We start from the raw sequence: 15328 nt of genomic DNA on the forward strand, positions 1-15328 counted from the left end.
CCTTTTAATACTTACCTTTATTTTTTTTTTAAATATTTATTTTAAAATAAAAAAAAATAATTTTTAATTTAAAATTATTATTCAATTATTAATTATTGTTAATTTTTATAATAAACATTATTTAATTAATTAATATAAAAATTATTTAAATTTTTAATGAAATTATTATTTTTAATTATTTTTAAATTATTTTTACTTACCTTTGTTTTTTTTTGTATAAAAATATTTATTTAAAATGAAAAAAATATTTTTTTTAATCTTTTAAATTTTAGATAAAAAAAAATAAGTTTTTATTTTTATAATTAATTAAAAATTAATTATTAAATTTATAAATTAATTATAATTATTATATATAATTATATAAAAAAAATATTATTTTTAAATAAAAAAAAATAATTTTTATTAAAAATTGAAAAGAAACTTACCTTTAAAACTTTTTGCACAAAAATATATATTAAAAAACATTTTTTTAATTTTTATTTTAAGGTTGATCATATTTTATTTTTATTTCATTATTTCACTTATTGTATATATTTTTGTATAGATATTTTCTTTGTTCTGTTTTTGGATACATTGCGTTTTTTTTTATTTAAATTTATTTATTTATAATAATTTTTTATCATTAATTTTTAATCAATTAACTTTTTTTTATTTATAATATAGTATAATATATATTTTTATTAATATTATTTTCATATTAATCATCAGCGGTAAATTGTGTTTTTTTAATGTTTTATTTATTTTTTTTGGGGTTTCATTTTTTCTTTCATCATTTTTTTCTTTATTGTTGTATTTATATTCATTAATATTTTTTATTTATAATAAACTTCATTTGTGTTTTGATAATTTTTTTTTTGTTATTAATATTTGTAGTTTCTTAAAAGTTATAGACGTTTGTGTTTTTTTCGAATGTTCACAAATTTATATACTGATGTTGTTAAATCCAGTTTGTTCAGGATTTTTTTGACTTGTTTGTCATTTTATGCCATAATAAAAATTATTATATTTCGTTAAGAAGTTATGTGTGTGTGTTTTGTTTTTTACTTAATATATATATTTATATATTTTTTGTTCATTATTAATTAATAATATTAATATTCATAGCAACAACAATGAAAATTATGTTTAATATATTTTCTTATATTAATGATAATATTACACCAAATGATATATATATTATTTATATAACTTATTTAACTATTTTTTTAATAATTATTTTTTTTTAAAAGAAACATTTTTTTTTTATTTTTGGACCAAAGTATAACGAAATTTTAATTTAATTTATTTTATCATTTTTTTTTGTATACACAATACACATTATTTATTATTAATTTAGATAAAAAGATTCAGCGTTTAATTTTTTTTTGTTCTATGATAGAATGTTAAACTTAAAAATTTTATTAAAAAAATTTGTAAAATTATCGAATTGTATTTCTTACGAGTTAACATTATATTTATTATCATAGTTATCATTATTTAGTATTTTTTGTTTATTTTTATATTAAAAAATATTTCACTTGAGTGAGAATTAAATTGCTTTTGTTTACAGAAATAATTTTTTTTTATTATTTATATTTTTAAAAATTTAGAAAAAAAATAAAAAAAAATCTAATTTGAAAGACCAAGGAGTAGTAAAGCTTTTTTTTAATAAAAATAGGTTTGCTTTTTTTTTTGTAACCAAGGTTTTCTAAAAAATTTAAAAATTTTCTAATAAAAAAAAATATAATTAATTTTTTTATATATAAAATATTACATAGGTTGATAATATTTTAGGTCCCTTATCCACTAAATCTTTTCATCTCATTAATTTTATATTTATATATATTGTTGCTTGTTGTATATTTTATTTATTTTTTAATCATTTACCTTTATATGTATATTTTTTTTATTATAATTAATATTGCAATAATCATTATATAATAATTAATATAACTTTTAGCTTAGCTAATTTTTTTTTGTTTAATATTTATTTATATTATTATTCTCACGTAAAAACATATTATATTACATGAGTACGACACATATATATATTTTTTTTTGTTGTGTTCTTCTTTTCATCATATATATTATAATAATAATTATTATTATTGGTATTTTAAATTGAATGAATACGAATGTGTAATTTAATCAATATAATAATATACTGTTGTTTATATGTTGTTTGCGAATAATTATAAGGATTTTTTTAAATGTGTTTGTTTTTTTTTGTGTCTGAACGAATACATATATTTATCATATTTTTTTTAGCATTATGTGTGTGTGAGTGAGTGTTTTGTTTGTTTATTATCATAATTAATTGAAACATAAGCGAGTTTACAATGGTGTAAAAATTAGTAATAATTAACAAGTATTTTTTAATTTTTTTTTTAACTATCATTTTTTTGATCATTATTATAATAATTATATAAAAAAAAATTAAAAATAATAATACAAAAAAAAAAATTGGTAAAAAGTTAAAAATGTTCATGAGACTTGAGTTCTTGTACCTTCTTCTAAGAAATTTTCTAACTTTCCAAAATTTTTCTCATTTTTCTGCATCAACTACAATATGAAAATATTTTGTATCATTCTCTGCATTCTGAAAAATTAAATTTAATTTTGTTCTTTTTTATGATATATATTTTTATTTTTTGTTTTTTTTTTTAATAAAATCCCATCCTTATGATTTTTTATTTTTCATTTTTAGTATTTATCTATCTATCTAATAATTTTTTTTATAACATATATGCTTTTTGTTTCTTTTTTTTTGATATCCTGTCTTCTTCTTCTTTGAATTTTTTTTTCGTTAAGTATATTTTGGGATGGTTTGTTTTTTTTTTAAATTTAATTAGAATGTTATGGAACTTAGAACATGTTTGCAAAAAAAAACAAAAAATGGGATAAAATTGACTTACCTAATTAATTATATATTATATAGTATAATATAATTATAAGTATAATAACTACTAAGGTATACAAGAGTATACAAGGATTCTTTTCAGGAGGTTCAAAAATTTTTTTTGCTAACTAAAGTACGTTTTTTAAAACTTTTTTTTTCATTATTAATTATGAGTTAATTAATTAATTGGTAATAATTAGCATTTATTTATATAGTTATTATTCGCCATACCTTAATAATGCATCAAACGAAAAAATTTGGATTTTATTGAGACCGTTAATATATTTTTTTTTATTTATTTTTTTTTCAATTGAATCAAGACTAAAACTATTGCTATGTACGTTTTTCGCTACTTGCAGTCCTTTGATAACAATATTAAGGGTACTCAATAAATTCCAAATTTTTTCAAGTTAATGTATATTTTTTTATTTTTTTTTTTTCAAAAAGTATATTTTTTGTTTTATAGCGTAATAATTATCAAAAAGGGATAGTAGAAGGACATTGTGGTGATTTTCTTTTTTTTTATTTAATTTTATCTTTTTTTTCCTTAATTTTTATAATACAGTATAATGATAATAATCATAGTTTTACAATTATAATAATAATGACAATAAGTAATATAACATTTTTTCTTCTTCATTTTCTTTTTTTTTTACTAATAAATAAATACTAAGTGAAAAGACACATGAATTTATTGAATAGTGTTACCACGATGAGTGTACTTTGTTTAGAAAGTTTCGACATCGGTGAGTACACCAGTTTTTTTTTCATAATTTTTTATTATATTTTATTTTTTTTTATATTTATAAGTTTCATAATATGTTTATTTTTTTTTTAATTTATTGTTTATACTCATCATTAATTTGCTCATTCCTGATATTATTTTCTTTATAAATGGTATGTTGAATATAAAGAGTGAGTAGTACAGTTTTTTATAGTATATCTTTCTCGTTTGTTTTATAAGTTATTAATATGAGTTGAGTTTATTTATTATTTTATTTATATATATTGTGGTAATAATGACACGTTAATTTTTTTTACGTTTAAACAATTATTATATTATTTTAGATTTTTTTTTGCCAGATTTTTTTTTAAATTATAAAAATAAAAAAAAAATAATTTTAATTTTTTTTTGTTTCGTTCAAAAAATTTTTTTTAAGATATTTTTTTATGTTTGTTATTTTTGCAAAATTTTAAAAATTATAAAAAAAATAAGAAAATAATAATTTTGAATTTTTTTTTGTAATTGTTTCGTTCAGAATTTTATATTTTTTGTTTGTTATATATTTTAATATTTATATTTTTTTAAATTCTTGGTTAGTTATATTTATTGACAAATATGGAGGCAATTGAACTGTAACTCTGTATCGTTTATATGTTTATTGTGGTTTTTAATTTTAATTTGAAAATGGCGGTCGGCTTTGTTTTATCCAAAAATTTGTGCTTAAATTTTATTTTTTTTTATTTAATTTTTATAAACTGCCTTTTTTCTTCATTCTTTTAATATTTATTTTTTTTTATTATTTTATAAACATTTTTAAATTAATTTTTTTTTAATTTAAAATAAAAAAAAATAATAAAAAAAATTAATTATTACTTTTTATATATGATGTTGTAGAATTTATTTAATATATATTCGGTTGTTTGTTGTTATTAATTATTATTGTATATAATAATTAATTAATAATATAATAATAATAGTTTGTTCAATATATATATTAGTTATCCATATATAATGTATATATATATATATATATATATTTTAATTGTATAAGAATCATAATAATGTTTAATAATTTTTGGTTCCATTCGTATCGTCATTCAATTTTATATTTTATTATTTAATTTGTATTAAAAATATGAAAAAAAAAGAAAACAAGGGATGGTAATGTTTAAAAAGGTCGAAAAAACGAATATTTTTTTTAAATATAACAACAGCCTCATTAATAAGACAGCGACATCTTTCTATGATTTTAATAACGAAACATTAATTAATTAATTAATTATACAAAACATGGCTGGCAAGATCACGCCCTACTAAGGAATGGCGCGAAAATCTTTCCTTTCTAAATTTATTTTTATTTTTTTTTTATTAACATTATATTTAATTATTTTTTGTTTTTTTTTTATTACTTTCGTATCATAAAAATTGACATTTTTTTCATAAATTCGACACCCAAAAAAAGTTTTAATTGTATTTATAATAATTTTTCAAATGGATGTCGTACATTCGTCTAATTTTTTTTTATTTTAATATTTTTTAATTCGCAAAGAGTCTTTTTTCTTGTTGTCGATGTTTCGTCTCCTTTGGGTCGTTTATTAATTTATTTAATTTTTTTTAATGTATAAATTTTTAAGTAAAGCGTCGAAAGGAGACGAAACAGAGATTGCACATTTTTTTGAGACTTACCATGAAAAAATACTACTCAATATTTGTTGTTGTTGTTGTTGTGTTTGGTGATGATGATGTTTATTCAGAGTCATATTTATATTATTTGTATTACAATTAGTGCTATTATTGTTAAGATTCATTGCTACAACATTCATTGCAGTGGATGGTATTGCTGCTCCCGTTGCCGCCGCCGCTGTGGTTCAATGATATCCATTTGTGAAAGCAGCTGGAATTAGAGGTCCCTGTAAAAATAAAAAAATTTTTTTTAATTAGTAAAAATCTTCTAAAAATTTTTATTAAATAAAATTGAAAAATTTTTTTTTTTAAAGTTTAAAAAATATTTAAAATAATTAATTTTAAGATATATTATTTTAAAAAAAAATTTTAAGAAATTTTCAAATAAAATTGAATTTGTCAAAAATTCTTTAAAATTTAAAAAAAAAAAAATAAAAATATTTTTTTTAATTAAAAAATAAATAAATAAAAAATAATTTTTTAGTTAAAAAATAATTAAATTTTTTAATTTTTTAATTTAGAAAATAATTTTAAAAAATTTTTTAAAATTGAAAATTTTTTATTTTAAATATAATTTTTTAAAAAATTTCAAAAATGCAAAATTTAATTTTTATTTGAAATGAAATTTTTAAATAATATTAATAAATAAAATTTAAATTAAGAAAAATTTTAAAAAAATTATTAAAAATTTTATTAAATATTTTTTTAAATTAAAAAAAAAAATCTTCAAAAATTAAATGTTCATTAAAAAAATATTTTAAAAAAATAAAAAATTAAATTATTTTTTTTATAATTTTAAATAAAAAAATAAAATAAAATTTATTAATTAAATTAAAATTAAATTAAATTAAAAATTTTAATAAAAATTCAAAAAACGATTTCTTTGTAAGAAATTTCATGAAATTTAAAAAAAATGCACTGCAATAATTATAAAAAAAATATTATTATAAAAAAATTTTAGCAACGCATCATCGTCAAGAGGATTTTCCTCGAAATGTGGTAAAAAAAAAATTTTTTTTTTCGAGAGCAATGTTGGTGCTCAACCACAGACATTTTAAAACCATACAACTTGATACGATAATCCAATTTCTTTTTTTTGTGTCGACTGCTCTTTTTTAATGTTTGATATTGAGGCTCACCTCACATCAGACATGATGTTCATCAAAAAACCATTTGCTCATTTTCTTCATTTCCGTTTTTTTTTGTGTTCATTTTTTCGCGAAATATGCTGGTACCGCACAAAAAAATATCACACAATAAACATAAATTAAATTAACCGACCAGACGTTCATTAAAAAAAAAATGTTGGACAAAATCAGTCGATATATTTATGTTTGCTGCCGAAAAAAAATCATAGGCAGGAACATTTTTTTTTTAATTTTTTTTTGTCAATCGATTTTTTTAGATTTTTTTTTTATTTAAAAATTTATCTAACTGAATATTATTGTCTAATTTTTTTTTTGCGGAATTTTCGTTGGTCTGTCGATGTTGGATAGAATCGTCAAATTTTCACCGACCGACAGCGGGTTCAAAATCGCACATACGATAAATTAAAATAATAATAAAAAAGTTTCACATGCAAATGAATTTGACATGTGGAAATAAAATGGAACACACACACAGAAAAATACACGAAAAAAAAGGAATCCTTTCTGACAGACAGAAAAAAAAATAATAGAGCACTCGCTTTGTCTGATAAATTAATTGAATTTCATGTTCACGTTCGTTTACCTGCAATCTATTGACGTATACGCGAAAACATGAGTTTTTGTGCGTTTCAGAGGAATTTTTGGAAATTTTTGGTATTTCGTTCGTCTTTTTTTTTGTGGAAATAAAATAAAAAAAAAATAAATAAAATAAAATATATGTAAAAATATTAAAAAATTGAAAAAACATGGAATTTAAAAAAAAAATTACAAATAAGATTTTAATAATAAATAAATAAAAAAAATTAAATATTAATAAAATTTTAAAATATTAAATAATAATTAATTAATTAATTTAAAAAAAATAAATTTAAATAAAAATACAAAACAAAAAAAAAAAAATAAATAAAAAATTCATGGAAAATTTATTAAAAAATATTTATTGAAGTTGTTGACAAATTTGAATAATTCGGAAAATAAATTTAAAATTTTTATAAAATAATAAAAAATAATTTTAAATTAATAAAAATTTATTATTAATTCAATTTAATTAATTTTACTAAATTTTTTAATACGAAAAATTTTTTAATTAAAAAATAAAAAAATATAATATTAATTTCATTAAAAATTAAAATAAATTAAATATAATTTAAAAAAATAAAATAAGTTAAAAATAAAAAAATGAAAATTTAAACGAATTAAAAAATTATGAAAAATTAAATAAATTAAAAAAAAATTTATAAATTAAAAAAAAAATTTAATTAATTAATTTTTTTATGAACTTAAGAAAGTAAATTTTTTTAAATTATTTAATTATCTAAAAAAAATATTAAATTTTTAATTTTAAGTAATTTTTTTTTTATTTATTTTTTCATTAAAAATTAATTTTTAAATTTAAAATTTATTATTTTTAAATTTTATTTAATTTCCTATAAATTTATTTATTAATTAAAAAATAAAAATTTTTAAATTAAAAATTTTAAATAAAAAATTAAAATTAATTTTAAAAAAAAATTAATTAAATTTTTAAATAATTTTTTTTTAAAAAATTAAAAAACAATTTTTTGTTCATTTCACGCCAACTTTTCACAACTCAAGAAAATTAATTAATTGAACTCAACAAATTTTTTTTTTTCAGAAAAAATAATTAAGTAATTGAATTAAACAAAAAATTCCTCAAAAAACTTACCGAACTATAATTTAACGGAGCCCGACTAACAGCGATCGCAGGAAATCCCGATGGTTGCGGGCTCGTAGCTTGAACGTAACCAACGCTGTCTGCCGTTGCACCGCTTGAACTGTACATGTCAATTGTGGGTCCGGGACTATTTGTTGCGGGGAACGCCGTTCGTGTTGTTGTCGTATGCGGAGATGCTGGGGGTCCGAATCCTTGCGCTGCTGCAGCTGCGGCTTGATAGTTGTTCATAACTGTTGAAATGACAAAAAAAAAATTTTAATGAAAATAAATTTTTATTGATTTTTTTTTCGAGTGTTTGTGCAAAAAAATAGCAAGCAAAAAAATTTCACGTCAAAAGAATTTTTTTTTTTTTGAAAAGTTAAATTAATGTGTGATGATGTGCTTGGCTTACTTCACGAAAAATCAAAAAGTTTTAAATAGCGCAAATAAATAATAAAATAGGAAAGGAGGAGAGGCGAAGAAGGAAGAAAAGAAATTTTTTTTTTGATGGAGATAACTTGAGATGGACTCGACTCGAGGTTAAGTAAGTCAAAATGATTGATGATAATGACTGTGCTTGCGTTGATGATGATGATGCGAACAAAAATAGGCAAAACTTCGCACGTAAAAGGAAATAAATCAAAATGTGAGGTGAAAATTTCTTTTTTTTTCTCTCTCAAAAAATGAAAATCAAACGAGAAAACGTGAAAAAATGTGAAGAAAAGACGATAAAATGGGAAAAATTTTAAAGGTGTGCGTGTAAAAGTGTGCAAAAAGTGCAAAATATTCTTAATTTCTATAATAATATAAAAAATTGGACATACAAGTATAAGTCTCACCTGAAAGCGCCTGTGTGAGAAGTGGTGTGTTGTTATTTGGTGTTAGCTGCCCATTTGTTAAATCGACTGTTGTTTGTTGTTGTTGTTGTTTTGATGGTTGATGACACAAAAATAAGACGAAAAATGAGGAAAGAAACAAAAACAATGTTTATTAGAAAATTTTTTGGCTCGTCTAATGATTAATGAAAAGCAATTTCTACAAAAATTTTAAGGGTTAACACGAAATTTTAAAGGAATTTAATTTTTTCTATTCTAGATTTTTTTTTTAAATCTATTCTATTGCTATTTAAGGATTTTTCTATAGGATATTTAAGGATTTTGTGTAAATGTGTGTTTTTGTTTGTGTTTACGGAAATTAAATGAATTGTTGATGATTTAAAAAAATTAATTAATTAATTAATTATTGAAAAATTACACAAAATAAATTAATAAGTTAATTTTTTTTAATTGAATTATTTTTTATTTATTTTTAAAATTATTTAATTATTTAAAAAAAAATATTAATATTTATTTAATTAATGAAAAAAATATTTTTATAATTTTTTTAAATATTTTTTTTATTAAAAATAATTGAATATATTAAAATTTATTTTTTAAAATAAATTTTTTTTTATTAAATATAATTTTTTTTTAAATTTTTAAATTATTTTTAATCAAAATAAATTTTTTTTAAATTAAAATATTTAAAAAATTATTAAAAATATTAAAATTTGTTTAATTAATAAATTAATATTTTTATTTTTAAAAAAAAATTATAATTTTTATTTTAAAAAAATTATTAATTTTAAATTTATTCAATTAATAAAAAATATATTTTTTTTATTTTAAATAAAAAAATATTATTTATTTTTTTAAATAAATTTTTAATTAATTTCTTTTAATTATTTAATTTATTAAAAAATAATTGAAATATTTAATTTTTTTTAATTAATAAAAAAAATATTTTTTTGTTATTTTTCAAACAAATATTAACATTTTTAATTTAATTTATTTTTTTTTAATTTAATTTTATTATTTTTTTTTAAATATTGATTTATTTTGTCTCACTCTCCTCTCAACACACTCGAACAAATTAAAAACATTTTTTTTAAATTTTCTAAAGTTCAAGAAGTGAAATCTTGACTTCATTCCATAAATCATCTCATCTCTCAAAAATTTTTCTCCATTTGTTGCCAAAAACAAAACAAAAAAGACAGCACAGATTAGCTTAAAAAGTGAAAGAAAGCAGGAAGTATTTTTGTCGAAAAGTGTCTGTTTGTTTATTTGTGTTTGTTTTTCCTGACTTTTAGTCTGCTCGTTATCGGAGCATTTTCTTGCGAGACTATACAACACAAATAACAATGAAAATTACTTCTTCCATCCTTTTTTTTCTTCATAAGTCGTTGTTGTCGTTCGCTTCATTGTAGGGAGATGACGACGATGGCGGAGAAAGTCCACAGACTTTTCATTTTATTTGTACGAGCGAAGGAAAAAAGTTTACCGGCGCCAAGATTTTTGTGTCGTGTCGTGGTTTTTTCCCTCAAAAAAATTTTTTTCAGAAGTTGTTGTTTGTCGAAGTTGAAAGGAAAACAGGAATATTTGGTTGGAGGTTTCATTTTTCATTGAAATTTTAGTTATTTTATTTTTCTTGAATATTTTATAAAAATTATTTTAGTAATATTTTAAATAATTTTAAATTAATTAATTAATTAATTAATTAATATGAATTAATTTAATTAAATAAAAAATATTTAAAATAAAAAAATTATAATAAAAATAAAAAAATAATAAATTTTATTTTATTCAAGTATTTATTTTTATTTAAAATATTTATTTTATTTTTAATTTTAAAAATATTATTTTTATTATTTTTTATTAACTTAAATAAATAATTTTAACTTGAAAAAAAATTTAATTTAAAATAAAAAAAAAAATTATTTAAAATTTATTAAAATTATCTTAAATTATAAAAATAAATTAAAAATCCTCAATTAAAAAATATTAATAAAAAATGATTAATTTAATTTATTTTATTTTAAAATTTATTTTTATTAAAAATTAAAAAAAAAATAAATTCTTTAATTAAAATATAACATAAATAAAAAAATTATTTAATTTTTTTTAATTAATTTTTTTTTAAATTAAAGTCTCAAATATTTTTTTTTTAAATACCTAATTTAAAAAAACTGATTTTAATCAAAAAATTACTTTACTTCATATTTTCCCATTTTTTCATTAAAAAAAAGCTCTTCATTATTTTTATTACAAAAAATGCAAATAAACAAGTCCGACATCTTATCTACCGTTTGACAGTTTCTCGGTCTTTCTTTCTTTTTTTTTGCATTCAACTACCTGACTCTGATAACTCTCCAACGAAACACAAAGACGTAAAAGTTAATTAAACTGAAAATGATTGCTCCTTGTGTAAACTTACTCCGAGAGAAGAGAAAGAGATTTTTTTTTATTCATATTCCGAGTCACAAAAATATGAAATGACGACGATAAAATGGATGAATTGCAGCCAAACTGTCATCAACTCGTTCTGTATTCTCTCTCCAACTCGTCAACATGCCGAGCTACTATTTTTGTAATTTAGCTAGAGTAAATATTGACACAGTGATGCACTGCGTAGAGTTGTAAAAGTTGAGAAAAAAAAACAGTTTACGGGCGGAAAAACGGAAAATGATGAATGAATGGTGTCAGAACGACGTCGTCTTTTGCCATTTTTATTTGTATAGACAAACAATTTAAGCGAGAAACGGAGAAAAAAGGATTCGGCTTTAAATCATCTGCGGTTCTGACTCGGAGTTTTTCTTAATTGTTATTTAAAATTCGGATGGAATTTGGCTACGAGGCAAAAACTATTGCCCAAAGTAGTATTTAGATAAATATATACAAATGTTTTTCTTGACAAAAAGAACAGAAATAACAATAATAAGAAAGCAAAATCACTTTACAAAAGCATGTCAACTTGGGGTTTTAAAAGAAAAACATTTTATCACCCTCTGGTCTGCCTGTCTTTCGTTTTTTGTTTTCCGCATTTCGAAGAAAAAAATGGTTTTATAAGGAAAATTTTGTCCTTCCTCATAATTTTTTTTCATTGAATTTAACAAAAATGAATTTTTTTGACAAATTTTACATTTTTGTACTCCTCATTTCACAATTTCATACTCCTCATGGCTTAAAAAGTTGTTAAATACCTATTTTGAGGCATGAGGAGTACGAAATTGTGAAATGAGGAGTACAAAAATGTATCAAAAAATTTATTTACGTCAAATTGAATGAATGATAAGCTGATAGAATAAAATTGAGGCTTATAAGGAGTAAGAAAATGTTAAAAAAAGCATTTTGAGGAGTAACAAAATGAGGAATAAACTCATTATTTCACATTTTATTACTCCTCAAGATACGTTTTTTTAACATTTTCTGTTCCAAAAAAAATTATTTGGTTCAAATCAATTGAAAAATAAGCTAAGGAGAAAATTTTTACTCATGAGGAGTAACATATTTACTCAAAAAATTTCTTGAGGAGTAACAAAATGAGGTATAAACTCGTTTTTAACATTTTCTTACTCCTCAAGATACTTTTTTTTTTCATTTTCTGTATCAAGAAAAATATATTTTGCTCAAATTAATTGAGAAATAAGCTAAGGAGCAAATTTTTACTCATGAGGAGTAAAATTTTTACTCAAAAAATTTCTTGAGGAGTAACAAAATGTGAAATAATGAGTTAAAGTATTTAAAAAAAACTCATTCGCTTCAAATTTATTGAAAAATGAGCTGAAAGAAAAAATTGAGGCTCATGAGTAAAAAAATCTTTGAAAATTTTATAAAATTTTTTGAGGAGTAAGAAAATTGTTAAAAAAATTTCTTGAGGAGTAAGAAAATGTGAAATAACCTCAAAATGCGATATCGTTCATTCAATTCAAACACAATTATCTCTCACATTCTCCTTTTCTCTACATTTTCCATTTTTTAAAGATAGACAAAGATAGTTTGTCTCCCCCTTTTACTCTTCTTCCTCAAAAAACTTTGAAATAATAATCCCCTTTTCTCGAAGTCATTTTGTCCGCAAACAAGCAGGCAGGCAAAATAGTTGCTTTTTACGACTTCTCATAAAATTTTCACTCATAAAAGCCAACTTTTAGGTAAACGACAAAAGAGATGTGGTCTCGAGATAAGTGACTTGAGGACGATTTTAATGTATTTGTTGATTTTTAATGACCCAAAAATTTATCATATCGTTGATTTATTTGCCTAAAATAATAATAATAATTCGTGTTTGAGGCATCCAGAAAACGTGCCAAAGTACTTGATAAGTGATCAAGAGTGCCTTTCTTGACGATTTATATTATATTCATATCTTGGGCCATCATAAGAAAAAGGATCATTTTGTGGTTGCTATTTTAATGATTTTACGACGAAAAAGTCCTCCTCAAGAGCTGTACTTCAAGATGACGTCATGTCAATAATAAATGATGAAAGATAGGATAAGCTTAAATTCAGCTTTTTTTCCTTCGTCGTCTTTAATTTTTCTTGAGCGCCGCAAAGCCCATTATCGTAAAATGTTTCAGAAAGTATATCAAACACAAATTGCGTGACTTGTTATAGTTTGTTTCCATCATCATTAATACCAAAGGTTTTTTTTTGCTTGCATGGGGCAACGTTGGTGTCCCCGAAGAATGATGACATTGTTTAAAATACATAAAAAAAGAAGTGACAGTATCAAGAAGAAGAAGAAGGGTTATTACCAAGGAATGTCGTGACAAATGTAGTTTAAAATACTGCAAATAACTTGTAATTAACGCGAGTTACGTCACATTATTTATATATAATTTTAACTTAATTATCATAATGATTTTAATAAATTTGTTTTTATTACAATTTTTTTTAAATTTTTTTTATATTAATTTTTCTGTAAATTTTAAATAAAATAAAATGATTAAAATTAATTTATTTAAAATAAAATAAAAAAATAATAAAAAAATAAAATAAAATAATTAATTTAAAAAAATAAAATAAAAAAATAAAAAAATAAAAAAAAAATTAAAATTAAATAAAATTTAAATTAATTATTTAAAATAAAAAAAAATAAAATAAAAAAAATAATAATTTTTAAAAAAAAATTTAATAAAATAAAATAAAAAAATAAAATTAAAAAATTTAAAATTTAAAAAATAAAAAAAATAAATTAAAATAAAATTAAAAAAATATAAAAAAAAATATAAATAAAATAAATTAATTAAAATAAAATTCTGAATTAAATGATTAAAAATGATGACACATAATAAAAACATATATGATAAAAAATAAAGAAAAATATATAATAAAGAAAAAACATATTTTTTTAATATTAAATTAAATTAAATATGTTACTTTTTTATAAATATATACTTTTTTTTTTGCTAAATCGTATTTCCTTCCCTTTTATTTGTCAAAATTCTAAAAGAAAAACTTTTTTATCTTAAAAAAATTCTATTATCTGTGTTTATTATAATAATAATGAAATTTCTTCTTTTTTGCCATTTAAGATTTTTTTTCTTCAATACAATATTTTTATTTGCTAAAAATACATTTTTTTTTATTTGTATTCAAAAATAAATTCACGATTGACTGAATCAAGTGTCTGATATGAGAATTCGTTTCAATATAATATAATATTTATTAAAAAAAAAATCAAAAAGGTACATTGACAGTTTGCGGGAAATGCTTTAATGTATTTATTTATTTTTCCCTTTTTTAATATTTTTTTTCTATTAAACATACGTTAGTAGTAATACATACACAGCTAAGCAAAAAAAAAAAAAAATAATAATAATAAATTCAGCGAAAATTTGTGATGTATTCAAATTTTAACACATCCGCCTTTTTTCCATTTCGCATTATTATTATTATGATTATTATTAATATTAAATTACGCAGTGAGTGTGTTGCGAGAAATAAAGTATATTTTGATGTATTCAGATTCACAAACAAATCAAAAATGATACACGTCATATTTAATCAGGATAAATGCGGAAGATAGACAGATACTTTTTTATTTTGGGAAATGTTTTTCTTGGTAAATACTTTTTTTTTGTTTGTTTGTTTGAGATTATTTTGATATATGTTAATATATATTTATATGAATGATGTGTTATAATGATTTAAAATGTATTTTTTATAATAAATATAATTATTAGTATATTAAGATAAATATATGAAAAAATACTTTAAAGAGTTTGTTTAATATTTATAATTATAAAATTTGCTTTTAATTATTTTTTTATAACAAATCTCATGAGATTTTTATTTTTTTGTACAAATAAATATGTATATTTGCATTTTTAATTTAATTATATTTTATTAAACATATTAAATATTTATTATATATTTTTTAAAAATAAATATTCAATATGTTTA

General features: G+C 19.3%; 1 protein-coding gene across 7 annotated transcripts in view; it reads right to left on the reverse strand.

The window, feature by feature from the left end:
• Nucleotides 1–4800: 4800 nt before the first annotated feature.
• Nucleotides 4801–15328, reverse strand: part of LOC134832790 (RNA-binding protein Musashi homolog Rbp6) — a 342867-nt gene continuing 332339 nt past the window's right edge. For 3 of the 7 annotated variants that reach the window (XM_063846956.1, XM_063846952.1, XM_063846950.1), the window contains 3 exons: nt 8948–9013; nt 8121–8359; nt 4801–5512 (listed from right to left, as the gene is read on the reverse strand). In XM_063846956.1, coding sequence (XP_063703026.1) covers nt 5471–5512; nt 8121–8359; nt 8948–9013 — 347 coding nt within the window. In that variant the 3' untranslated portion in view covers nt 4801–5470. Of the gene's footprint in view, nt 5513–8120; nt 8360–8932; nt 9014–15328 lie in introns of all 7 variants that reach the window. The other 4 variants (XM_063846953.1, XM_063846951.1, XM_063846949.1 and 1 more) reach the window with 2 other exon arrangements.

The sequence above is a fragment of the Culicoides brevitarsis genome, chromosome 2 (genome assembly GCF_036172545.1).
Source record: "Culicoides brevitarsis isolate CSIRO-B50_1 chromosome 2, AGI_CSIRO_Cbre_v1, whole genome shotgun sequence".
Taxonomy (NCBI): Eukaryota; Metazoa; Arthropoda; class Insecta; order Diptera; family Ceratopogonidae; genus Culicoides; species Culicoides brevitarsis.